This window comes from Hippichthys cyanospilos, chromosome 6 (assembly GCF_059441005.1).
Source record: "Hippichthys cyanospilos isolate Australia breed blue-spotted pipefish chromosome 6, RoL_Hcya_1.0, whole genome shotgun sequence".
Lineage (NCBI taxonomy): Eukaryota > Metazoa > Chordata > Actinopteri > Syngnathiformes > Syngnathidae > Hippichthys > Hippichthys cyanospilos.
Genome location: NC_142374.1, coordinates 15,883,039 through 15,909,902, shown reverse-complemented (window position 1 = coordinate 15,909,902; position 26,864 = coordinate 15,883,039). Strand labels below are relative to the sequence as shown.

The window sequence follows — 26,864 nt, the reverse complement described above, 5'->3', positions numbered from 1 at the left end:
CAAATGTCAAACAGTGCTTCTCCAGTATTGTCAGAGCTTAGTGTTCTATTTGCATATAACCTTACAAATAAAGCAGCTAACCTACGTAAGAATATTTCCGTTGACATGACAAGTTAATGCTGTTCCTTGGCGGTGTTGACCGGAGCAAAACAAACAAATCGTAACTATTTGATTTGGTATGGCTGTTTGGTTTGACATGACTTTGACATAGGTCAATGGCTTAATAGTCATTCATCTAGGTTTGCACCAAAGAATTTTACTTAACTATTGACAGTGTTTTACTATTGAACTTAAGAAAAAAAAAATCAATGTTAAAGGGAGAACGTTTTAGATTTAGATCGTTTTTTAATTAAAAAGGGATAAATTAAATGTTTATAAATTTCAAAAACTTGCAGATAAATGTTTTTCTAATGACCAACAGTATGTTTTAAATATTATCAAGCAATTACAGCTGCTTAGTAACAGCAATTATTCTGCTACATTTTCATGATGTTTTAGAGATATTTATTTGGGGAACCGACCGATTCTTTAAAAAGTATCACATTTTGTAAAAACAAAGAGTATGCAAACGTAATGTTAGATACAGTAGATACAGAACCAGAGGGCTTATACTTCCACAAGTAGAGCACATGTAGGCGCGATCTTTCACTTGTACATGTGAGGGCGACATAGCTTATCTGTGACGCGTAGATAAAACGAAGAAGACAATGACGTTATGAGTGCGCATGCGCTCGTGTTCCAACCCGCTGCTTGGTACCTGTAGTCGTGAACATTGATTCCTAGGCAGCACATAATAGTTCCCTATTGATTATGTCGACCAAATAAACGGTAACAATGGGTGAGTAGAATTTTTTACATCGTTGGCGTGCACACATAAAATTGCTTACTGCAAAAATTTGCCAATGGTTAGCCGCTAGTTAAAGTTTTAAACAAGTTGATGCACACTGAGACAGTCATCATAAAGAGCCCTGAATGTTTTTTTTAAAAACTATTTCTCTTAATTGTCATAATTGGGTCGAACATTATCTTGGACTGCTAAGGTTATTTCGGTTTAGGTTAACTTCGTTGACGGGTTGTAGCCTAAATTATGCCTGTGTTTATGTACTAAGATTTCGTGCAGTTTTATTTCTGTTTTTTTATGTACTTTTGACAAAAACAGACTGCACTCGAGGAATACATTATTTCACATTCTGTATCCTTTTCTACTTTCAATTTGCGGTATTGATGGTGCTGAAGACGTAGCACGTGAGTCATGCTCGCCACAGAGAGGAGATCCCTCTCCAGAAATGGAACGTAACCCATCACCTCCCCCGGACACAGCCGTTGACGGCGAGACTGAAGATGCAGATGCTATTGGAGACACAATATACAGCAAGCACTGGCTTTTCAGCACACTGTCTCATCTAATTCAGGTTACACGATTGAAGTCATTCTTTGCATTCTTGGGAATACAAGTTTGGGAAAACTATGATGCATGGCTAATCTGCAAGTTTTGCAGTCTTGTAATATTAGGCTTTTTTGTATGTCACACTTTAATTGTGTCATGTGTCCTGCAGATGGTCACAAAACCTCCAGAGACAGACGGTCAGATGCAACTCACTGATGAGGAGGAAGAAGATCTGTGTCGAGTTTGGGACATGGCAATGGATAAGGTGACTGCTTCACGCATGCTCAGCATTTTGTACTTGATCTCCCTTTCCTAATCTGTACAATATCATGGATAGCTGAATTCATGCATTAGTCTTTAACGTGGCACTTATTTATAAAATAGGATCAGAGGGATGGACTGTGAAAAAAGCATGGTAAATGTAAAATAAAAAATAACACTGCCAATGTGTACACGGTTGACTCCATGTGAACACACTTTAAAAAAAAAAATAGCACCAACCATTCTATGGACCACCTGCATACCCAATCGTGTATGTATAGAGTAGAGATAGACTGATATAATTTTTTTATACGTAGTGAAGGAGTCTGTGATCAACTGTATTTGGAGCTGACATTAATTTTTCCTAGAAAGGGAAAATTTGCCATGATATATACATGAAAAAAAAAATCAATACAAATTTTAAAGTCCAAGCACCTGCTTGTTGAGCGACTTTTAGATTTGCACAATGTTGATGTTACTGTTTTAAATTAAATTTTATGCAACATAAATTTTTAGTGTAGAATTCTAACAGAGATCAAGGAGCTCCCGGGGTCATCACCATGACTTTAAAATGGAAAACATAACAGGTAAATCGCTCCTGTAATTTGCAAAGCAAGTCCTCAAGTGTCAAAATAACCGAAATGTTGAAACTTAAGTTATGTATCGCAAATAATCAGCCTAGCCGCAAACCTGTCTATCCTTCATGGGGAGTAATCAATACAGTATGTATCATGGATGATAGAAGATAAAATTCACTTGGCAATTCAATTGGCAGGTTTTAGTCAAGTGCTGTATAAAGTATATATTTATTTTTTTAATTGACTTAAATGTGTAGGATGTGGCTGGTTTCCTGCTGGAGTTCAAAGCTCTAGACATCCTTCTTGGAGTGATAGCCAAATCTTCTAATCCACGTCTGACTGTGAGTGATCCTATTATGTCCATTCAGATCTGTAACATTTTAATTTTAACTCAAATTACAATCACAAATGAGCTTCAAAAATGTTTTTTGTTGTGCATCCTCAGGAAATTTGTGTAGGAATACTTGGGAACATAGCTTGCTTTCCGGAAACTTGTTTGACTCTGAGCCAAAATGAAGATTTGGGGTAAGTGACACTGTGTGTGTGTTAAATTGTCTTATGATCTTTTGATGATGCAAATCCCCGTTTGTCCACAGGGCTGTGCTGTTGCTTCTTTTCGGCGATACGGATCCGCCAACTCTTCTTGAGCTTAGCAGGTGTCGTGAACATTTTCGGAGAGGGAGTCAGACAACCCTCAGCAAATTTCTTTATTTTCTCTTGTGATGTTTCCAGGTTGCTTCTGACTTGTATTTCCCAAAAAGATGTCACTTCTCTTTGGCTCCAGCGAATACGACAGCAGACGTCCTTACGCGCCAATCTCCTTTTCATCATGTCCAGTTCAACCAACAGTTTGTACTTTTACTCCCTTATACACATTTCTACAGTGCTATGTGCATTCACCGGCCACAACTTCAGCTCCAAATGCACAATGTAAAATTTGCCTTGACAATGATCTCTGCAACTGGTACTTTGTCACAGCTGAACTAGTAAAGTGAGCCCGAATCGCCTGATTTTGATGGTCTGGGGTGGCGTTATTTTTAACAAAACTCTTTATTAACTTTATTTATTTATTTTTTTCCCAAAAGCTACCTCAACATGAGACCTTTTAGTAGAGTAGTGGTTTACGCCAAGGTAAAATTTTTAATCCTTTCTTTTGGGGGGCATTGTGCAACATGCTCAATTTGCACTTTTTGCAAGTCACTGATCTATTGTTTTCGTTTTCCACATAAAAACACACACACACACACACACACACTTAAAACATGTGAGTTGCACGGAAGGGTATCAGAATTTGACGGTATGAGAAAATATCACTGCTATTTCGGCATGAAAAATACAGCTCGAAAATATATCTTTTTAAAATCTTTTGTTGGTAGCCATATTTTCTAGTTTAAATCAACATTTTTGAACAGAATATATATTGCAGCATTTGCTTCAATAACAAACATTTACCATGCACAATTTGCAATCAATCATTCAACTACTATGTGTATTAATTAATATTACAATGTGGATTCTGTCATTTCATTTCGATAATGGTTCGCTCTTTGACGCACGCTTTAGCTCATTTGACTGCCCGAACGATATCACATAAAACGCTCTGTAAAAGTAGCATGGACATTAGCCATGTTAGCTACATTAACCGCGGTAGTTAGCTACAGTAGCTATACTTACAGTCATACTGAAGCCAATAAACCAGGAAGTGGATGCGATTGGCTGCGGCAACCAAAGAGTATGAGTTTTACCGCTCTTTAAAAAAAAAAAAAAAAAAACGAGAATTTTTTTGCAAAAGGTACAAGATAATTATTGTTGGAATAACCTGACAGAGAAGATGATTTCATATTACAGACATTTGTTTTTCCAGTGTCTTTCTAAGTTATTTTAAATACAGTGGACCATTGTGATGCAATATAAACAGATCGTTTTGAGGCCAAGTAATACTAATAACATGATTTTTTTTTTTTTTTTAAACGTATCAGTAATGTTTTGGAAGTCATTTGCACATTGTTTAAAGGCATGTGACTGCATTTTATATAACATGCAATTCAATTATACAACGTTTTGTCCTTGTCAGCAACTCTTTGTCTGCTCCGTGTTATCGATTGCTGACGTGAGTGCTGACGTGTTTTTTTTTTTTTTAATCTTTTTTTCTTTCCAGCTGACCTGCTTGAGAAAGTCGGTGAGCTCGTTGACAAGCTGTTTGACCTTGATGAGGAACTGATGAAAAGTTGGATCACAGCTCGGCCCGGTGAGGAGGGCGATGATGGCGACAGCTGTCTAGATTTAGCCCCATGCCTTCTTGAAGCTGCCAAGCAGCTTAGGTATGATTCTCTCGCTAAGACTGTGGATAGAAAGTATAATAAATGTGGCATCTAGCGCATATTAATGAGATTTCACATCACTACTGTCTTATATTATTGAGTAACGGCTTTACATCTACTTTTCCTCAGCCCTTATTATTAAATGTCATTTTCACAGAACAGAGAGTCCAAATGCCTTGGAGGTTTACCTTCACATCATGCAGCTCTTAACTACAGTAAATGAGGGCATTCAAATGTTTGGTAAGTGTGAAAAGTACTGCTCTACTTATATTGATCTTATTCTGTTAGTCTGTTAGTAGTTAATGAATGATGAAACAAATAGTTGTCCCATTTCTTTCTTGCAGCTACCGGTGAAGGACCAGGAAAAGCTGTCTGGAATTTTGTGTGTGAAGTAGTCTGTGATGACTTCTGCCAATCAAATGATCTTGCAGTTGTTCTGGAGGAGCAGAAAGGCGCTTTGGTACAGGCCTTTTCTGTTTTGCAAGCACTCTATGGTATCAAGGAACAATGGGGAAGCAAGGAGGACACAAGTAAGTGAAATTGGTGTTGCGACAATTTCTGAAGATCCCAAGTAGAATGTAACTTTAGTGGTATTTGTATGAAACATTATTATAAACTAGAAAATGTTCAATTCTGAAGAAATTGCGCGTGAAGGCAAAAACGCTTCAGGGAGAGGCATTGAAAGGTGGAATGATGTGGAATGTTTGAATGGCTTTAATCTGTGAAGTATTCTGAATATTACAAGGCTGGAACAGTTTGAATAAGCCATAATTATGTAGAATATGCAAGGGAAAACTGAAAAAAGCGGAATTGTGGGAACATTTTGAATTGTGGGAAATCTGTAAATATTTGGAATGAGAAAAATGGAAGCAGTTGTTGCACAATTAATTGGAATAATATGAAATTGGAACGGTGTGAATCGGATGAACTGGGAATGAATTGAAACGAGTGAAAAAACGGGCGGAATACAAAGGAGGAATAACTAATGTCCATTTACGTATTCCCTTCGCTCCTCGAGTAGCGGACTACAATTCCATGCTCGAGCAATAAATACATAGATTTTAAAATCTAAACAATACAACAACAGAAACAATGGTGATAATAATACAGTGCAAATAAAGAAAGTAGATTATAAATTCTGACTTTTATCATCACAACATTGACTGTTAAATATGTCATGAGACGAATGGCCGGTTTGTCATGGCATTGTGGCTACTTTAAAAGTAGATCTTGGGGCAAAAAGGTTGAGGCATCCCTGCTATAAAATTCTAAATCATTTGCTGTAACCCTAACCCTGTGTTTTTTTGTTGTTGTTATTTTTTTCAGGTCTCTCTCTTGTTGGAACCATGTTGCGGGTGATACAATGCCAGAGTGAACACAAAGAAGAGTCTAACAGTAAGGAAGATGCACAAGATGAGCAGCTCCTGACTTTATCCGAAATCACGAGTGAATTTCTGTCTGACATATGTTGTCATATTTCCAAGGTATTGTTGAAATGATAACAGCCTCAAGTATTTTGTAGAATGGTGAAACTGAGGCCGACAAAGGAATTATTCATGGAGTGTGTTTTTTTGCAGGACACAGTAGGAGCCTTAATAAAGAGAGGCTATCTGACAGAGAAGAACTTTCTAACAGCTTTTGGATGTTTACTTCCCAAATATGAGAAATCAGTAAGTGAACCTTAGTCACCTTGTTGTAGCCAAAAGACTCCTTCTAATAATAATAATTAAAAAAAAAAAAAAAACCTCAGTATAATCTATAATGCACATTATGGCCGGGTGATACAGCCCAAAAATATATTTTTCTTCAATCATTTTGGCTAATTATGATTTTAATGAATTTAACCAATCCAACTTTTATTAAAAGGTTGGATTATATTTAAAAAAAAATAAAAACCTGTGGAAAATAAGACAAAATTCATTCATTCATTCAGACTAAATTTGCTGAATGGTATATATATGGTAATGAATGGTTTTTAGCAGTAAAAAATATTTTTCGTCATTATTTTAATATCAAAATTATTATTCATGTAAAATTAATAGCTTTAAAAACACATTTTTCTTGTTGCTGTTGGACATGCACTGCTGTTAGCATGCAAGTCATGGGAAACTAACAAAACATTGTTTTTTTGTTTTTTTTGTCCCCTCCCCCCCAATTTCTTCTCTTTCCTCTCCTAGTTTCAACACCTGCTGCTCATGTTGTCCCAAACAGATCCCGAGTTGGCTGACAAGGTGAGGAAACACTTTCCTGTCTGATGTCCGCCGCAGGTCAGTGTTCAGCACTCGCTTGGACAGTTCTGCCTGCTTCTTCTACGAGATTTGATTTTCCACTCTTAACCTGCCTCAATCTCAATATTTGACTTTCTACTGGATAGCAACATTAAATCATCTGAAACAGAATATGTTGTCTTTAGCGTTTACCCCCATTTTATATTGTTCTGTGAAGGTATTTTTTGTATTTTGTGATTCCCTTTTTTTAAACCATTAAAGATGCTCTCTTTTTTGTAAAGTAAGGTTTCTTGTATTCTAACGGACAGTGATGAGTGATCCTGATGAAATTAGACATGTTCGCTAAAGAAGTGAAACTAAATTTTGGGATCAAAGTAAAGATTAGATCAAAAAACGAATAGCATCTTTCATTCCATTCTTCTTAACATCATAAAATAAAATAGAGCTATACCAAAGACTTTGTCTGTGCTCAGTTTCAACTCACTACTAATATATCAATAGCTTGATTATTGCTCTTGGGGTTCATGTGTTTTTGCAATGTTTGACTTCTTGTAGAGGTGCATCAAATAATTGACAAGTCATCAATTACCAAGTTAATTGATCTTTGTTTTTTGATAATCGATTAATTGTTCAGACCTAACTTTTTCCAAAAGCTCAGCCTCTTAACTATAAATTTTTTTCAGATTTTTTTAGTCCTGTAATAAATATAACAAAATAAAACATTTGCAAACATCGGCTTATACTTTAGCAAACATTGCACATTTGTCCTGACTTTCTGACATTATGGATCAAAGCAGCCACCAAATTAAACAATAAAGAATGTTTTTTTTCCTTGTCTTATTTCTTCATACACTGTATGTGAATGGATGTTAAAACATATTTAAAAAAAAACGGATTCATCGATTAGCTCATTCACTGCAAGCCCAGTTCAAATTGATTTTTTTTACTTATATTCTTATACATGAAGCTATAAATAGCAGTGAATGTGTTAACTTATTTGCTGCCAGCCCACTAAAAACTGTTTTTTTGACATCTATAGCTGCCTTTCTTTTCTGTGTGGAGGTACAAATTGTGGACATATCACATGAATGATTCCAAAGTAAATGCTTCTAAAACGGCGACCCTGTGACAGACTGCACTTGGATATAATGATTGTATTGTGTTTACTGCAGGTACAGATATTTTTAGTGGGTTAGAAGCTCTACAATGCACCCCAAATTCTTGTAAAATTCTTAACAATTTGTCTGTAAAACATTTCAATCAAAGGTGTCCAAACTATGGACCGTGGGCCATTTATAGGCCGCCATCCATTTTTAAGTGGCCCTCAACATTTACTAAAAATGGCATATGTCACAAAATTCAGTAGATATGTTGTAGGGATTTTCTTAATATGCAAAGATGTAAATTAACAACTAAAGTAGAAATGACAGCGTCATGGATAAAATAATTTTTACAAGCAGTAATGGTTTCATCCACTTTCTTTTCTGTGTTGAGGTACAAATTATGCACATATCTCATGAACGATTCCAAAGTAAATGTTTTAAAAATTGTAATCCTATGACAAATTGCTTTTGTTTAGGTTCTGGGTGTAATGCGCAGATACAGAGCTTCAGGTTGCACTTAAAAAAAAAAATACAAACAATTATACCCCTCAATTTTTCCTTAGGAATATTTTTAGAAACTCCCGATTTAAATAAAATGTGTATATTCGTGAATATGATGGCGACGTACGCACTGAAGCCTTTTGAATTCAATTCTTTCATGTATTTCTCCTTGTGTGAGGTGAACCTCACTGAACTGGTATTGAGTCATCTCTCCAAGCGTATGAGTAATGATGCTAACGCTGATGGCAACATCAAGTGTTTACCCGAGGGTGACAGTCACTCAGTAAGGACAATAATGTTAGATGAAAGGCTGGGGCCTGGCAACAATGAGCTCATTTGCTTTCCAAATACACCATTTGGTCCACTCGTGGCAAAGAACAGGCCTGCCTACGTATTAGCGGCGTGCTTACCAGGCCGCTGTGAATATAGCAGCTTTTTAATTAAAGCTCGGATTGATATGTAGAACACTCTTTCTAATGGAAATCTGGAGATGGTGAGCATGTAAGCAGGGACACAGTTCACCTCGTGACGTTTAAATCCACTTCTCCCTTCGCGTAAGCAATATGCGATCGCGCATCGATGACCAAGGCCTCGCTCACGTCTTGTTTGTGTAGGCAACGCATGGAATGATTCAGATAGAAACGTGCATGGCCTTTCAAGATGGCCGCCGGCCGGTGACTTACACTCCAGCGGGCGCTCGGGCCAGAGGCGGCCCTCGCGGGCGAGTCACGTCACCCAGATGAGGCTGAAGCGCAGATGCTCGGCGCCGCCCTGCCAAACTTGATCGGCGGCCTGCCAGTCTTAGGCGCCGCGTGATATGATCGGACGCCGCGCTCGCAACGTCAAGGTGCCGAGCCGCGTGAGGCTGTCCGTCTTGACGCTGATGTCTGATGTCAGTTATTAACTTTTTGAAATTCGCCGCCGCGCACACTGTTCTTTGTCACGGCCTGACATTTCACTGTTCTATTTTCATCGTGTCTTTTGGTGAATGTTTACATGCTAATATCCATCCATCCATTTTCTAGAGACGCTTATCCTCACAAGGGTCGCAGGCTTGCTGTTGTCTATCCCAGCCGGCTTCGGGCAATAGCCCGGGATACCTTGATCCAATCGCAGGACACGACCATTCACGCACCCGATCATACCCAAGGACATTTTTGTATGTCCAATACACGAGTGTGGGAGGAAACCGGAGAAAACCCACATGGGCTTGGGGTGAACATGAAAACTCCGCACAGAAAGGCCAGAGCAAGGTGGATTTGAGCTCATGTCCCTTTATCTGTGAGGTGGATGTGCCATTATTAAACTTTATTAATGAAGTTCATATCATTAATAAACTTGTTTTTTTTCTATTACTTTTGACGAGTAAGTTGTAACAGATATTTCCCAAGGTATTGTTTTGCAATAAATATAACATCATAATAGATGTGATCTGCAGTAAATATGCAGGTACGCAAGATACATGCTGTCTAACTTTCAATTTAGCAAGATAAATACTGACTGCACCCCCAAAAACAAAAAGAAAAAACAATTTGTTATTTATCATGTAAATTAATTTGTAGTCTTGAGTATTTACAAAATAAATTAGAAAAGAATGAAAATTTGCTTAATGCAAAGCTTACAAATACATTGCAGCATTTGCATTAAGTTTAAAATCAAATTATGGTTTTTAGTTGTGTGTGTGTTGTTTCCATTGTGCCTGTAGCAGGTGTTTGCAAGTGCCCTGTTTACAGTCTGCCCTGTCCTTGTGTACACGATGCTTGTCACCAAGTAGCATATGCCACTATTATGCACAAACATATGCGCTGTTTGCCGTGCAACGAAAGAATTGGAGCTAATTAAAGAGACGAGAGGAAGTGCACGTAAGCAGACCATTCACTGTTCTCATTAGTTTGTTGTTCAAACAAGAGCTAGGGTCATGTCAAAAGAGCGGAATTCTATTCATTGAAATCATCCACAGGGCCTTGAGTTCACTTTGGAAATTCAAATAGCATAATGTACAGTACTTTGAAAAAGATGTTGATTTAAAACAGCAGCGCATCATTCTAGCAACTGTTTCGAACACTTGATGTCATGTCTATTGCGGCCATTGCTTTGTATAATTACCGTATTTTCTGCACTATAAGGCGCACCAAAAAGCCTCAATTTTTTTTTTAAAAAAAGCTGATGGTGCGCCTTATAATGAGGTGCGCCTTATATATGGATCAATATTGAGATTGGGATTCGCAGATGGGGAATGAACTGATAAAGTAAGCTTTACTTGTTTCTTTTGTGTGTTTACAGTTGAACAAGGTTGGTCATATTGACATTGAATTAGTATACTATTGAGAGTTGAGTTGATTCTTTGAGTTGTTATTGTTATTACTTGGAGTATTACTATACTGTGATTGCACTGGAGGAAAAGTTCCCTGATATAAATGTTGCACTACATGTTGTACCTTGCTGTTAAAAGATAAACTGTCACGGAAATAATAATAAAATAAAACAAAAGACCATTTTTTTTATTCATTTTGGGGGGGGGAATGGAGTTGTCAAAAAGCTGGTTTGTAATCTACTAATAAACTTTGACTGTTTCTACTGTTGCGCCTTATAATGCGGTGCACCTTATATATGGAAAAAGTTTTAAAATGTCATTAATTGGGGGTGCGCCTTATAATCCGGTGCTCCTTATAGTTCAGAAAATATGGTACATTGAATCGCAATGCTTTGTCATTCAAGCAACAAACTCCCAATGACTTTTTTTTTTTTTTTTTTGCCACAGGCACTGAAAAAAACATGCACCACATGGTATGACGCAAGTCTTTGTTGGCAAAAATATTGAATTTTTATTTTTTTCTACAAATTGTTACTGTATTAGAAAACATTAAGAAGATTTGCAAACCATATTAAAGCAGAAAATGTATTCCGCCCATCTTTTTCCATTTTCATACATTTTTGAAAAAGTTACATGGAGCCACTAGGGCGGCGCAAAAGAGCCACATGCGGCTCTGGAGCTGCAGATTCCCTACCCCTGGTCTAAACAGAGCATTGTGTTTTTGTAATATGTATTAAGTAGCAAATCGTTTTAATGATGATGATGTTTGGCCATTTGCTAACAACTGAAAATAACATGACATTTGCTCAGGTACCGTCTAATCTTAGCTCACCTGTTTTCTGAGTTTGGTTCGGTGACATTGACAAGTTGAGCCATGATTGGTCGTTTGCTGATCGCTGTGCTCCGATGTCATTTTCATTCGACAGCAAGTGGCAAAATGGCCGCCCTCTGAAATGGAAAACAAGTGGATTTTGCCTCCTAATTCACATTCTACAAACACAAAATGAATCAGAATAGCATTTTTAGACTATTGAACCTGCATAAAGAAATTTTAAATTCACTTCCCCTTCAACATAAAATGAAAATACAGTATTGCGAGAGATTGTTGCCACTGACAGGAACTTAAATCTCTGCTGGGATCTTCGCATTGGTGAATTATCAGTGCATTTTGGAGCTTTCCAAGTCCAGTCACTTGTAGTGAGATTTCGATTTGTCGTGAATGTGTTGGGCAGCGCCTTGAGTGAGATTAGCTGTTCAAATCTGCTGTAGCTTGATGCTCAGACACAGAGCAAATCCCTGATTAAAGTATAGAACTGGGACAGACTCACGCTCAGATACGTCTGCGACACAATGGGGAAAGTCTTTCTAATCTTTAGTGATTAATGATTCTAAAAACTTAACATCATTGAGTTAGTGAGTTTTGTCATATTTTGAGGCAACTGTGACAGTGGCTTCGGTTAATGTGTTTTTCAGACTAGCTCGTATATGCGTTCAATCTGCCTCTTTTTATTGCTATTTTTACTGCTATTTATTTATTTGCTCAATTGCGGAATGTAGTCAGCTCCTCGGGAAGTGAACAGAATAAGAATTTCATTGTGTGCTATAATAATACTAATACATACTGTATATTTTGACTACAAACACTATATGCGTACATCGGAGTTTCAGCCAAGCAGCTTTGATTGAATTTTATTCTATTCTCGATTCTCCAATGAGCCACCTTATTCATTAGTTGCCGTCTGGGCCTTCTCTGAGTGCTTGTGCTCCTGAAGCAACTGTCCGTGGGTGTCAGATGACAAAAGCAAGGGCACATCATTAAAGGAACGTTCTGGATCACAAAGATGCTCAAATAAGTGGCGTCTGCTACTTGTCAAAGCCGGTGAGCTGAAAGTGTGCTTTGAAGTAACTCTAGTTCCCGCCCAAACAACCGCACCTTAGAGCTTTTGCGTCATTTGCGAGGACTCTTGCAAGTCAAAGAAAATAATATGGTTCTGATTGTGTTTTTCTTTTTTATTCTGTGATTCATGAAACTATACCACATACAGTGTTTAGGATGACCAGTGCTAACTGTGTCAGTCCCAATTTTGAGACTTGTGTCTTAAATCCTGTTGTTGTTGTTTTTTTTTCCCCCCTAGTCCAGCAAGCAAATTTTTTAAGGCCAAGTGTATGTCAATTGCACTGTTGTCAGACTGATTTTTATGATAAACCAATTAAAAAGGAATCCAAAGTCTTCACATCATGCCGGAACTGGAACTACTTCCTGCTACCTTGTCGACGATCATGGGAAATGTAGTATGAACATCGAGAGTTGTAATTTCTGGCGCTCCATTGGGACATTGAGGTATGTTGTGACCGTTGATTTTTTTGAACAAGGTTTTCCAGAAGACAAAGCTCAATTATTGATAGCAAGAAACAAAAGAAGACAAGTACTCTACTTGTTCACACAGTTGACCAGAGATGCGTTCAATGACTGCTCTCAGAGCAGGATATTCCAAATGTCAATAGAAATACTAATTATGTAAATGCCCCAAACAGCAGTGACTTGCTCGTGAGCACATTGCGGGGGTATGTGGAAACATTTGATCATTTATTTGACCAACGCAAATCATAACCGTTATAGCCAGCCATAACCAATGTTTTGGTCATTAAACTGCTTTGCTTTTATCTATTACTATTCAAATTAGCAGTATTTTGTATTATCATGCACTAAGCTTTTTATTATTAAATATGGTAACTGCTTGGAGCCATAGCTTCGTCATTAAACTTTAATTAGGCATATTTATTACTGTGTGTTTTACAGCCTGGATAATGAATATCCTGTGTTGGAACACATTCAGTTGTTTTCTTTAGAAGAAAGATTCTCTGTGAATGGGAAACACTGTTTTCTAGTTTGGTTAGACAGATTTTTTTTTGCTCTCTTGTCCGGTAGTTTTCCACCTTTTTTCATTGATATAGTCCCAGTGCAATATTTGTTTTTAGCCCTGTTTCCTCGATCCAGTGTAAAGCATTTTTGTATTTAAAAAAAGGCTCAATATTGCTGTTAAAGTTTATGAACTGAATTTGTAGGGGTCTTTCCAGGCATATTTTGTGTTGCAACTCAAGAAATCAGAAAATAATTTGTTTTATTTTTGGCCTGTGTCACTTAAGACAATGCGCATCTGTTTAAAACTTCACAAAATAAAGATATATTGTACAGTGTTTTGCAATTGAGAATTTAGCGATAATTTCATAGTCATAGTTTATAGTTCATCTTCCAATTAATTTGCTCTTAATTTGAAAAGAAAACGATCCTGTCCCAAATTTAAAAAGCATTTTCTGATACCTGCAGAAACCCTGTTGCCTGAAAATCACATCACAATTGCTCATGACTCAAGCAACGTCATGACTCATTTGTTTTCTGAGTTTGGTCATGTGACATTTGCAAACGGAACCGTTACTGGTCGTTACCTGAGCCCTTAGCAACTGTGATGTCATTTTCAGTCAATAGCAAATGGCAAAATGGCCCCGATCTGAGATGGATGAAAATCTAGCAGATTTGGTTGCTTATCTCTTAATCCACACAAACAATATTCATCCCAATACGGTGTTTAGACAAGTGGTGCCACTTATGACTTACTATTACAAATCCAACAATTGATTAGACTTTCACTTTAACCAGTGTGGTTCCTAAAGAGCATTGTTGTAAACACATGTATAAACACTGGCATTATTTTTATGTTTACTGCCCCCCCATCCTCCTCCCCTTTGCATTAATCATATCTACAATAAGTGCTGATCTAGGTTCAGCTTGTGACGGGGGGGAAGTTGGCCTCGCTGCTTCCTCGATTGTGTAAACCACCTGTCACGGGTGACACAGGCCAGGACCACCTGAGACGGGCAGCATGCACAGCCGCCACATGTACCAACACACATCACAGGGAACAGCCCACTACAGTCGTCATCTCATCTGCTCATCTCCGCCGGGCGAGCGTGGCCATGTTGTTTTAAGTATCTTAAATCTTGCACTCGTTTTAATTGGCCTTTTTCACTGATTGCCTTGAGCTTATTAAACGGCTCGCAAAACACGTAGACGATTGGTGTCATGTGCACCCGAAACCCGAAGCTGCTTACGGCGCAGAGCAGTGGGTTTTAACAAGGGGGGCGGGGGGGCACAATGAAGGCAGGTTGTCCACACTTAAATCCTCTTAAACCTTGACCCCTCTTCGGCTAAACAACAGGAATTACATAAAACACAAGGTTATTGAGCATCAATGTCAATCTGCGCTTAAACATGCTTGAGCTCAACATGATTTTTTTCCCCAATACTTCCTGTGCATAAAAATGACTTCTCAACCATGAAAAACATTTTGTTTTGTTTGCCAAAAAAAGACATTCTGATTGGTATCAAAAAGTTTCTTGAAAAAAAAATTAGATGACACTTTATTTGCCACCCAAATTACGTGAGGGATGCTGCTCTTTTTTCATTTGCTGCTGTCCCTGAGATTATTGCCCTCCCAAGCCCCCTCCTTGTTCTCTGGTGGTTAAATAGCAAAGCGTGCTGCTTCATAGGGTTACACATCCTACTTTACATCCAGGGGCTTACTCAGAAAACCCACCTGTGCTGACTGTATAATTAAACTAGAGGTAGAAAAAGGCAAGCCGCACTTTTGAAATGTACTCCAACAGGATCGATGGACCTCGAAGGGGGAGATCGTTTGACTCCATGAATAATGCCTATGAAGAGAAACTATTCAACAACGAGGTAAGAACAAATGCATTCTTCTGAAAAAAAGAATGTAGTCATTTTTGTGTGTGTTTTTTTTTTTATTAAATGAACTGAAATCGAACAGTTACATGAATTTGATATACGTGTTTGTACAGTACACAGGTAGGCACTTCGAGGCAAAACACTGGCAAATTATTACAATAAGCTTTTAGAACTAATAACAGATTTTGTCTTGATAATATTGTATGCATTTAAAAAAATACAGTACTGTATATTTATTTGCCATGAACAAATCATGAGCACCAACCATCCTGTTTCTAGCATATGACTTCCACAGGGGGGAAAAAAAAAAAAAAACCAACATTAACCCCTGGGTCTGTGGTTCACCCCAAAAGGGGTATAAATATCCCTGGATGTATGTAAAGGCATGCCAGGGGTAGGGGGGAACTTTAACAGTGCTTCTTCAGGTAAAAGCAGAGCTAATATTTTTTAATGTTGGAAAGAGAACAGAACACATTTTTCTTTTTTAAACAAAAGGCAAATTAATTGAAACATGAAGCAACTCATTAATAAATTTGTTATCAGGACTTCTTTGCAAAATGTTCAATACCTTTTTTGAAGTTTTAAATGTACGGGCATTATCATTAGTGTTGCAATTTTTCAGCAGATGAGCAGAAATAAAACATGATTTTGTACGATCTAGCTTCTAGAGGTGTTGAATAAAATATTCGAAGGTATTCCACAACAAATATAGTTCCAGAATTCAGTGAATCAAAGAATGGCACAGCATTGTGCTGTAAACTTCTTCTTCTTTTTTTTTTACTTTTTTTTTTTTTTTTTTTTTACAATCCAGCTTTGTTCTCATTGAGGGAATTTGGGTGGAATTTTTTTCACATGGTGAGAAGCACTGCACTAGGTGGTAAAATACATGCTGCCTGTTCAACGCTGAGCCCACTAGGGGTTAATAATAGGCTTTCCCTTATGCTAAAAGCGATCGCTGCAAGGCGATTTGAGGAAACAGAGACAAGTTCATCTTGGTTAAACCGAGACGCAAAGAATTGACCCCGGGCAACCTGGTCCAGTGATGTTTTCAGGGGCGCTCCAGACAACATGGATCCAGCGAAAAATACTCACCCGGGTGGTCTGTGCTACATTTGAAAGACAAAATATGGTAGGCGGCCAAAAATAATTCCACAAGACTTGATTTAATTTTCACGTTTTCCAAATGCTGCATTCATTATATTTTCTCGCCATGCCAATTTGTTAGCGGTTACTCCAACAGGATTATAATGCGTGAGCATATGTGCGTCAACGTGAGGGTACTGTCCCAGGTTCTGAAATGGGAGTCTCGTGACGTTAATCTCTGCATGCGTGCATACTGCTCGGCCTCTTTGTGTCTGAGACATTGACATACTTACCAAGCCCTTATCTGCTTGCATGTAAACACTTGGAAACAATAACCATGTGGTATTGCATGTTCCCAAGCTGTTTCTGATTTTTGGATGTGCCATTATATTTATTCACTGACTGTAAAAATAATTTAAAAAAAGATGTACTGTATATAGTCGAAAGAGTTAAGTGGTAAGTATTCCCATTTGCAATGAGACTGAGTACAAGAGAAGTTGCGAAATCCTTTGTTCCTTGATCGGACTTCTTTCATGATACATCCTTTCACTAGAACTATCAATGATATTTTTTTTTCAGATAAACAAATCAACCTTCACAAAAATCGAAGAAAATACTGAGAAGAATATACCAGAGAAAGGCAGAGCAACGATTATATTTTCGCTCAAGAATGAAGTGGGAGGACTTGTAAAGGCACTCAAACTTTTCCAGGTATGTGCTTGTTTACTTATTCATGTATTTAAATATTATAATAATTATTAATTTTCAGTTATAGTTGTTAGTTCAGCTGTACTGGGGCTATGGGAAGGTGCTTTAGGGGTTGCGTGAGATTTTAACAAGATTTCTTCAGGTATCAGCAAATCTAATTTAATGCATTTTAAGGCCATTACAGAAACTGTATTTTTTTTCAGATTTTCAAATGAAAAGCAAATCAATTTGAACGTATAGTGACTTGAATTGTTATATTACGTTGTACTAAATTCTTTGCAAAGAATTCTATGTCTCTATTTTGTTTTTTTGTTTTTTTCACGGATGGGTTTTATTTAAAATATGCCTAGATACCACTACAGATGTGATTGCAAAGTGTTTGAAATCAAACCAGTATGGCACATGAGTGGTTTTGAGGTTTTTTTTGTTTTTTTTTTTCCCATCCAAATTTGCTTAGTGCTGGTTCGGGTGGCTGAAAAAAAAAAAATACAAGCAATAACTCACTGAAAAGAGATGGAGAACCACTATCTTACTTTACAGCCACATTAACATATTAAATAGCAATTCATCTGGAAGGTCAATTCCTATTTTTGGTTACAGGAAAATCACGTCAACCTTGTGCACATCGAGTCCAGGAAATCTAAAAGGCGCAACTCGGAGTTTGAAATCTTCGTGGACTGCGACAGCAACCACGAGCAACTCAATGAAATCATCCAGCTACTGCGGAAGCACGTCAGCGTGGTGGACATAGAGCCTCCGGATAATTCTTGTCTACAGGAGGAAGGTACAGTATAGATTGTCACATGTATATTTTGCAACCCCAAGCCATGCAGTTTGTTAATCATTTTTGCATGTCTTCCCAGACATGAATAACGTGCCGTGGTTCCCAAAGAAAATATCGGACTTGGACAAGTGTGCTAATCGTGTCTTGATGTATGGTTCCGATTTGGATGCTGACCATCCGGTATGTAAAACCAACTTCGTATAACTATACTAAACCTCTCTTATCCTTTTTAAAACTCTTATCGTGTTGAAGGCTGAAGGACTTCACATTGTTATTCCTTTTTTTTTTTATTCTTACAATTTTTTTTGACATGGGTCTCCTACCACAAAATTCATCAGATTGACTTGATTCTAATTTCTACATATTCCTAAAATACACACAAAAGGGGCTTGTCATTTTCTCATTCCGAATATTCAAGTTTTTCTCAAAATTGAACATTTTTTTCTGTGAAATTCCCAATGCATAGCCTATTAAGCTAAGCTTTGTTAGGTTTTATTATTGTTATTATTATTATTCATTCCAATGACACATTCATCATTCATTTGCACACCCACATTGTTCCTATTTGAACTTTAAATAATGCAGCTCATTCATTTTTCATGATTTTCATCTTGCCAAAATTCCCACTGACAAAATATTCAACATTTTCACCAATGCGATACTAACAAAAAAATTCTTATTCATTCCCAATGGCTTCTCTAACATAACAAATTCACATTTGTGACTCAAAACCTTTAAAACATTCAATTTGCATGCCAAAAATTCTGCTTTACCAGAAATATAACGTTTTCCAAAAGTTTCCACCCCCCTAAAAAAATCACTATTAATTTTAATGACACATTCACCAAAAACAAATTCCTGTTCCCATTATAAGTTCCAAATGTTCATCTCATGCAAGTTACACTGGGAAAGATTTTCAACATGCAAAATTTCCTTGTCCCACAAAAATATTACACATTCATTCTCAATGACACATTTGAAAAAGCATTCATTACATTCAGTATCGTTTCACTTCTATAGCATTTTGTATCATCCCATATTTTTTTATTTTTATTTTATGTTTCTTTTTTTTTCAATAAACATTTCAGCTTTCACCCGCAATTCCTCCAGAAATGTCTTATTTGATATATTTCCTGCTTCAGGGCTTCAAGGACAATGTCTACCGCAAAAGAAGAAAGTATTTTGCAGATCTCGCAATGGCCTACAAACAGTAAGCTTTTGTTAAATCCCATTTAGGAATTAGTTGACTGTTTTCCTCATAACTGATGGAGGATTTCCTGTTTTTGCGCAGCGGTGAGCCGATTCCTCGCATAGAGTTCACAGAAGAGGAAGTGAAGACATGGGGCGTTGTGTACAGAGAGCTCAACAAGTTGTACCCCAGTCACGCTTGTAGGGAATACTTAAAAAACCTGCCACTGCTGTCCAAATACTGTGAATGTCGAGAAGACAACATTCCCCAACTGGAGGACGTCTCTCGCTTTCTCAGGGGTGAGATTCTATTCATTGTGATGTGTCATCACGTTGATTTCGAAATCCTGAAAATGTTTGTGTTCTTCAGAACGCACCGGGTTTACCATCAGGCCCGTGGCTGGATACCTGTCCCCTCGTGACTTTCTGGCCGGTTTGGCCTTCCGTGTTTTCCACTGCACCCAGTATGTGCGACACAGCTCTGACCCCTTATACACCCCTGAGCCGTGAGTATTACGCAGCACGCGAATGTGAAGAAGAAAGCAGGCATTCATGAAAACCTGGTCATTATCCAGGGACACGTGTCACGAGCTGCTGGGTCACGTCCCCCTACTGGCCGAGCCCAGTTTTGCACAATTTTCCCAGGAGATCGGCCTGGCTTCACTGGGAGCCTCGGACGACTCTGTTCAGAAACTGGCCACAGTGAGTGAATTGATCTTTAAATTCATGTTGTATTATCATGACTTTGTTTATTTATTTATTTTTTTGTTTCAGTGTTACTTTTTCACAGTGGAGTTTGGCCTATGCAAACAGGAAGGACAGCTGAGAGCATATGGAGCTGGACTGCTATCATCCATCAGTGAGCTTAAGGTGAAATCATTTTATAAACAAGAAGCCCCTTTAAGACCAAATCATTTCAATTTGGATAAAATTGAAAATTCCTCACATACTGTTCATACAATCTCTGTCAGAAAAGTTCCGGGACTGGCATTTTCTGCTTCAGAGTATTCCGACTGGAAAGCGCTGTCACGACGTGCTCATCCGGCTCACATTTAAGTAGAAATGTGACAAACATGCAAAGGGGTTTTAAATAGCCCAAAACAAATCAATTTAAATAAATGATAAACAGTTGACTACTTTTGTCAATGACCTATTCCGTTGCCCGCATGACTTTTCTCACCAATAATCTTCCCTCTGCGCCATCAAGTTTTTGGGCAAGTATCAGCATATTGAAACAGGATGAAGATTTTGACCTGTTAACTTCTTAGAATTTTGGCTTGCCAAAAAACGGGTGGATTTTTTTTTTTAACTGAAATTTGTCAGAAGTAGAGGATTCCCCTGAGTAGGAGACAAAATCAAAGCATTGTTTTTTTTTCCAATGGGAATGAATGGAGAAAACGTTTGAAAAAAACACTATGGTCAGTCAGAATTCTCAAATGGCTGGCATCAAAAGAGTTAAGGGGAAAACTGGTAGTTTGTCGCATGGGTCGGAAATATACAGTATCTTTCATAACCCCAGTCTTGGAACTTTCCTCACTCATATTGAGATACTCTTTTTCTGCATTTCATGCAAAGGGTTGTCGATGCAGTTAAGCTAGTGGAAGCTAACATATATCATGACACGGTTTATCTTTGCATAAATCAAAAACTTGGAAGTCGCATAAATGGTCGGGCCTCGCATTCCTCATAAAAGTCACCTCATGATACATAGGCAATCAGCCCAGCGATTAGATTCAATCAAATGTCTGCCATTGCTAAAGTGTATTGTTCTCTTTTGCAGCATGCGCTTTCTGGAAAATCAAGGATCATGCCATTTGACCCCAAAGTAACATCCAAACAAGATTGCATCATTACAACCTTTCAGGATGTTTACTTTGTATCAGACAGTTTTGAGGAGGCCAAAGTCAAGATGAGGTAAACACTCGAGAGTCTTCTTCCAAAATTCAGACAACAGATGAGGAAAATGACTCGGATCTCGTTTCTTTCAGGGAGTTTGCCAAGACCATCAAGCGTCCCTTTACGGTACGGTACAATCCCTACACCCAGAGTGTGGATGTTCTTAAAGACACTCCCAGCATCAACAGCGTAGTGGAGGAACTCCGACACGAGCTCGACATCGTGGGCGACGCTCTGAACCGCCTCAACAAGCAGCTGGGAGTCTGAAATTTCAAAGCCCACTTGCGGGCCGTTTGTGTCGTAATTCCCATACAATGCTCTAGACATGCTGCTTTGTGTATCATCTTTGTCATTGCAATGAATGTGCACTAATTTTGGCAAAAACACTCTGTGGTTTCCCCCGCGTGCAGAGACACACTTGCTATGATATTAGTGCAAAACCCAAAGAACACTTTTTTTTTACCTATTTGGCTTCAAACGTGTGACTTGTCAGTCTGCTTTTGTACTAGAAAATCTGCAAGTTTAAGTCAATTTTGTTGTCCAACCTGCTCCTGTACATGATCTTGTGATGTTTGTTTTTATTTTGTTTCATTATCCAATTAATCTTCCTCACAAAGTGATTGAATATAACATATAGCTTTGTATTTTTACTGTGCATGTATTATGTTTCTTTCTATGTAATATTGAGGGAAATTATACGAGCCATGTAACGAAATTATTTTAGTGGTTTATGCTGACAGCTCTAGACGTGCACCGCTTCCAGTAATAGGCCTACATTTTAATAAGTGAAAAGAATCCGAGCCCGCCTGAAATAAAAATATTTTTCTACAAATCAGTATACAAACGTAATACATAATGTATAGGTTACGCATGCAAATATGAAATATATATATTTATTATTGTGTCAAATATGTGTTTATGACTTCTTTGCCTCAACTGTTTAATAATTGTAACGTTATGATTTGTACTGTAGTATGTTGCATTTGTAGTCATTTGCTGGATTCAATTAAAATATTGTTTGAATCACTCTTTGGAATTCCATTTCAAGGACAGATTTGATCATCTAATTACAATGATAGAGTTAGGAATGCGCTTAGAATCGTTCCATTGTATTGGCAACGATGTACGACAGTGTCGCGAATCATCCGAGCGCAAGCATATACGGCCCATGGCAACTAGCTTACGGCAGGAATTTTGTTTACTTGCGTGGGTAAGTTTATAAACTCATATTAAATGTAAACTTAGTTGTGTTTTTATTGTTTAGTCAAAGTTTTCATCCGTTTTGAAAACTTCAGTGATGTTCTTTCTTACTGTTATCGATCGGTGAGAAGGAATTAGCTTGAATGCTCTTCAACTTGGGTGGCGAGCAAACAGATTTAAAAAAATGTTAGACAAATCGAATGTTTTAAAACGTTTCTGTTTGACAGCGAATGTTAAATATGTCTATCAGGGGGCCAACAGTTACGGGCAACATGGACAGGGAGACGAGGAGGACCAGGCAGTCCCACGACTGTCCAATATTGATGCTCTGCATGGGAGGACAGTCCGAGCTGTTTGTGGTGGCGGAGGACACTCAGTGGTTGTCACTGGTACGCCATCAGTAATTGAATCAAACAAGCCTTTACATTGCAAATCGTGTAATCATGTCATACAATCTTTGAATAGTCATATACAGTATTGGTATATTAGCCACATTGGCACTAACTGCTCTTGCATTATTCAGCAAGTTCGTTTCCCACTTTCAACTATGTCTTTAATCAACTTAACTTACTTTTTTAAAAATAACAATTCATCATTGGCAGCATTGACTGTGTGCGTCGTGTGAAGTATGCGTATTTACTAAAGACTGATCAGTTTGTCAATGAGGGTGTACTTTGAGAAAGGTTTTTTTGTTTTTTTTTTTTTTTTTTAAGGAAACATCAAAACAGCGCAAGCAGAGCTTCACGATTGTTTTTGTTTTTGTCCAGACGATGGAGAGGCGTTTGTGTGTGGGCAAAATCACAGAGGCCAGCTTGGACTCGGCCACACTGCCAGCTGCTCAACACTTCAGCATTGCTCAGGCCTGACTCATAGGGTCACAAATGTTGCATGTGGCTGGGATTTTACTCTTCTTCTTTCTGGTGATTAATGACTATATTTCACTTAAGAAACACTGCAGTTCTTTTCACTAATTTCTCTGATGTGTGGTGCTCTACATCGTTTAAAAGAGTTTGACAAAAATGATTGTACGACTTTTCTATTACCTAAATGTCTTGTTTCTTTTACACAGATTGTGGTAAAATATTAGCTTGTGGCTCCAACGTGTTTGGACAGCTGGGTACTGGTCAGATGACTTCGTACTCTGCAGACCTAGTGATCATTGAGGTGAGCACTTAAAAGATGCAGGCAGTCTTTATGAATGATAATGAATATTATTGTTAAGTATGTACAGGAGTTGCGCCTTGCAGCTTGTGATTCACCATTATGTTGCCTTTTTTAGGGTTTGAAGGGACTTGTGATGAACATAGCAGCAGGACTCCGACACGCTCTCGCAATTACAGGTAGAGTATACGTACTATAGATGGATCGCTAAGTTTACTATCAACAAAAAATCCTGCCCAATCTCATCCTCTCTTCTGCTCTCAGACTCAGGTTGCGTCTACCAGTGGGGGACGGGTCTCCGCAGCCTTGCCAGGAGAGCACTGAGTCCAGACCCTGTTCCGTCACACCTCGACTCCAAAGTTCCTTCTTTAGTACCAGGTGAGAAGAAGGTTTATTTACAAAAGCAGAGGTTTGATGTTATTTGTGGTGACAGGATTTTTTGGACCATGTTGCAGGTCTGCATCAAAAGATGCCTCGTGTTGTCTCTGCGGGCTCAGCACATTGTGTGTGCCTTACAGGTATTGCTGCAGCATGTACAATACTGTATTTCAAGGATCCAAAAATATAAGTTAAAAAAATATTTGACATCAGTTTGGCATTGTGAATACAGCTTCAAAAGAAGAGGCTTCAAGCTGTTTAACACAATTCCCAGTTAAGGTTTACTGTCAAACCTATGAGAGAAATATGTGTTCTGTAGTCAAAACAGTCACATAGCTTTGTTTTTAAAATAGCATGCTAAATATCGCACCCATTAATTACTCAACACAAACACATATGACAAGAATTAAAGTCCTTGTAAGTTCCTTATAATGTCTTTATAATGCATTGTGCCTCGCAATGCGTTCTGTGAACTGAAAAGGAGCATCTTTATTTATTTTTTTCAAACAATTTTTATTGTTGACCTCTGCTATTTGGGAATAGATAGCAAGTTGGCCCATGAATAGTGAAAATATGCATATATTTGGCACCTATTGAAATGCATTGGGAGGAAACTAATGCTATTTTATTCATTAGAAATTTTAAAATTCATCAATCGTTTATCTGTAATCTGCTATTTTTTTTCTGACGGTCGGTTTAAAATAATCTACATTGATTGGGCCCTAATCTTTTGCTGATTACTGAGTATCATTATTTGAATAAAACACTTGCTTCTTAGACAAACTATTTGATTCATTCAAATGATGTCATTACTACAGGTTTTTATATACTGTAGTCCTTTATTACACTCTCCAATTTATATTATTAAAAATGAAAGTTGAATTTCACCGCTGTTGCTTCTGAGCTGTCATTTTTGCAGTGGTAAAATAGTTCACCAAGGCCTATTTAAAATCATACATGTATACAGTGGTACCTCGGTACTCGACCATAATCCGTTCTGAGGTGGTGGTCGAGCACCGATTTGTTCGAACACCGAAACCAATTTTCCCTTAAGAAATAATGGAAAGTATGTGTGCACAAGTAAATGTGCACAAGCAGTACATAATAAAGATAAATAAAGCATTATAAACCATTTTGTATAATTTACTTACGTTTTGGAGAGTGGTTGATGGCATAAAGGAATGGATGTGGAGAGATCGGGAGGGGGGGTTACTCCTTGGAAGGGGAATCCCCTTCCATGTTTACGCTAGGTAACTGCGACGCGAGGTTGGACACTCGTACACCACTTTCATATTTTGCTATAATTTCCTTCTTCAATTCAATAGTGGTCCTCGCTGTTTTCCTCTTTGCCTTCACCTTATCACTGTCTTTCTTTGGAGCCATTATTAAGGGCTACAGCAACACAAAAAAGTTTAAATCCGGGAAGAAATACTCGAACAAACTGCGTACGTCTTACTCCGCTGGCGGTCTGAATTGAACTGGCGCTTAGCCGCTGGCCGAGAAGGGCCGAGGAGCGCGTTCGGATCGGCTCGGCTAGTCGAGAACCGAAAATCTGTTCGAGGTCCGATGCATTTTCTACTTGAATTTTTTGGTCGAGCACCGATTTGGTCGAGTATAGAGGCGGTCGAGTACCGAGGTACCACTGTATATAAGTGCATTGCGTATATTTTTCTGCTCGCTAAGCCTCCTGCTTTGCACTTTTGAACTGCGGTGCACAACTTCACCATCTTCTCTTCAGTGTGTCCTGTAATTAGTGCATCGCTGGCTTCTGATTACTTTGCTGCCTCTGCCAAATGAAGACTAATGTTGTCCCCATCTATGTTGCGTGCAGGAGATGGTGATTTATTTCTGTGGGGAAGCAACAAACACAGCCAGCTGACTGGCTCTCAGGCCTTCTTGGCCACTCCCGCTCCCCTCCAGCGCTCCCATTTGAATGGAGAGAAAGTCGTCAAAGTGTGGAGCGGTTGGACTCATGTCATTGCCCAAACAGGTGAGTTGCACTTGAAAGCATCTGATTTTTCTGAGGCTCACATCTGCTGTAATTTAAGAGTGCTATAAATTGCAGAGACCGGGAGAGTCTTCACCTGGGGCAGGGGGGATTACGGACAACTGGGTCGACTTCTGGCAAATGGCCTAAATCCTGAGGACCAATCAGCAGGCAGGGATTCCCTGCCTGCTGAAGTGAAAGTCCTTTGTGGAGCCACACAGGTAATCTCTTTTCAATAATATACACCTTGTGCCATCCATGTTTGATTTCTTAAATGTTGGAACTATGTTTGTAATGTTATCTCTGGGCCGATTTTTTTCAGCAACTCCAGAAGATATATCATGTTACATCATCTGTTTTACAAAAGTGCAACATTTATGACAATGCACATTTGTACAAAACCTTTCAAATTGAAGGCATATCACATTTTGCAAAGCAGCCACTTTTATACAATTTAGAAATTTGTTGTCATGTTCCTATTACTTTGCTCTTAACTTAAAAATTAAATAAAAGTACCTGTTACGCATTAAAGAGCATTAAATTAGATTTCCTGATATGTGCAAAATGTCGGTTAATATATCACATACCTCCTGAAGTGCCCCCACATCTCCCCGGGTAGTCATGCCTAGGGCCCGACCGATAAGGATTTTTTTTTTTTTTTTGGCCAATGACGATTTTTAGCAGAAGAAAAAATACCAATGACTGATTAATCAGTCAATTCATTTTAAAATTAGATTGAAGCGGCATTTGTTTCCTTCCAATGAAATTTAACTGATGTCATTAATAAAGCAGATTCCACTATTCACGGTGCCTGATACTTTTCCCTAATAGTAGCGGGGGTCAACAGTAAATATATTGTTTAAAAAAAAATCCTTTTCGTTTAACAGAATGCATTGCATGGCGCCATTAATATACTGTACAAGGACGCTAATTCTTGTCATACAAAAAATTTGAAACAATCGGCCATTTGGCCAATTATTTTTGGCTGATGTTGAAAGGGCCATAATTGGCGATGTAATCGGTCAGGCCCATGTCGTCT

General features: G+C 38.2%; 3 protein-coding genes across 3 annotated transcripts in view; all 3 read left to right on the top strand.

Moving 5' to 3' along the window:
• Positions 1 to 695: 695 nt before the first annotated feature.
• Positions 696 to 7,055, top strand: saal1 (serum amyloid A-like 1). Its single transcript, XM_088417211.1, has 13 exons — positions 696 to 838; positions 1,237 to 1,412; positions 1,557 to 1,652; positions 2,484 to 2,567; positions 2,672 to 2,751; positions 2,823 to 2,882; positions 2,959 to 3,074; positions 4,385 to 4,547; positions 4,705 to 4,787; positions 4,892 to 5,077; positions 5,874 to 6,031; positions 6,125 to 6,217; positions 6,725 to 7,055. Exons 1-13 carry the CDS (start codon positions 835 to 837, stop codon positions 6,800 to 6,802), a joined length of 1,377 nt encoding a protein of 458 aa, XP_088273337.1. The 5' UTR covers positions 696 to 834; the 3' UTR covers positions 6,803 to 7,055.
• A 7,984-nt stretch (positions 7,056 to 15,039) lies between these two features.
• tph1a (tryptophan hydroxylase 1 (tryptophan 5-monooxygenase) a) lies at positions 15,040 to 22,128 on the top strand. Its single transcript, XM_088417172.1, has 11 exons — positions 15,040 to 15,434; positions 17,103 to 17,234; positions 17,832 to 18,015; positions 18,095 to 18,195; positions 19,158 to 19,225; positions 19,307 to 19,503; positions 19,574 to 19,709; positions 19,779 to 19,905; positions 19,978 to 20,073; positions 20,984 to 21,117; positions 21,192 to 22,128. Exons 1-11 carry the CDS (start codon positions 15,345 to 15,347, stop codon positions 21,364 to 21,366), a joined length of 1,440 nt encoding a protein of 479 aa, XP_088273298.1. The 5' UTR covers positions 15,040 to 15,344; the 3' UTR covers positions 21,367 to 22,128.
• A 117-nt stretch (positions 22,129 to 22,245) lies between these two features.
• The window catches only part of sergef (secretion regulating guanine nucleotide exchange factor), a 13,562-nt gene continuing 8,943 nt past the window's right edge, over positions 22,246 to 26,864 (top strand). Inside the window, exons 1-9 of the mRNA XM_088416645.1 lie at positions 22,246 to 22,309; positions 22,550 to 22,688; positions 23,067 to 23,219; positions 23,369 to 23,463; positions 23,579 to 23,639; positions 23,725 to 23,838; positions 23,916 to 23,978; positions 25,670 to 25,828; positions 25,904 to 26,046. Coding sequence (XP_088272771.1) covers positions 22,268 to 22,309; positions 22,550 to 22,688; positions 23,067 to 23,219; positions 23,369 to 23,463; positions 23,579 to 23,639; positions 23,725 to 23,838; positions 23,916 to 23,978; positions 25,670 to 25,828; positions 25,904 to 26,046 — 969 coding nt within the window. The 5' untranslated portion in view covers positions 22,246 to 22,267. The remainder of the gene's footprint in view (positions 22,310 to 22,549; positions 22,689 to 23,066; positions 23,220 to 23,368; positions 23,464 to 23,578; positions 23,640 to 23,724; positions 23,839 to 23,915; positions 23,979 to 25,669; positions 25,829 to 25,903; positions 26,047 to 26,864) is intronic.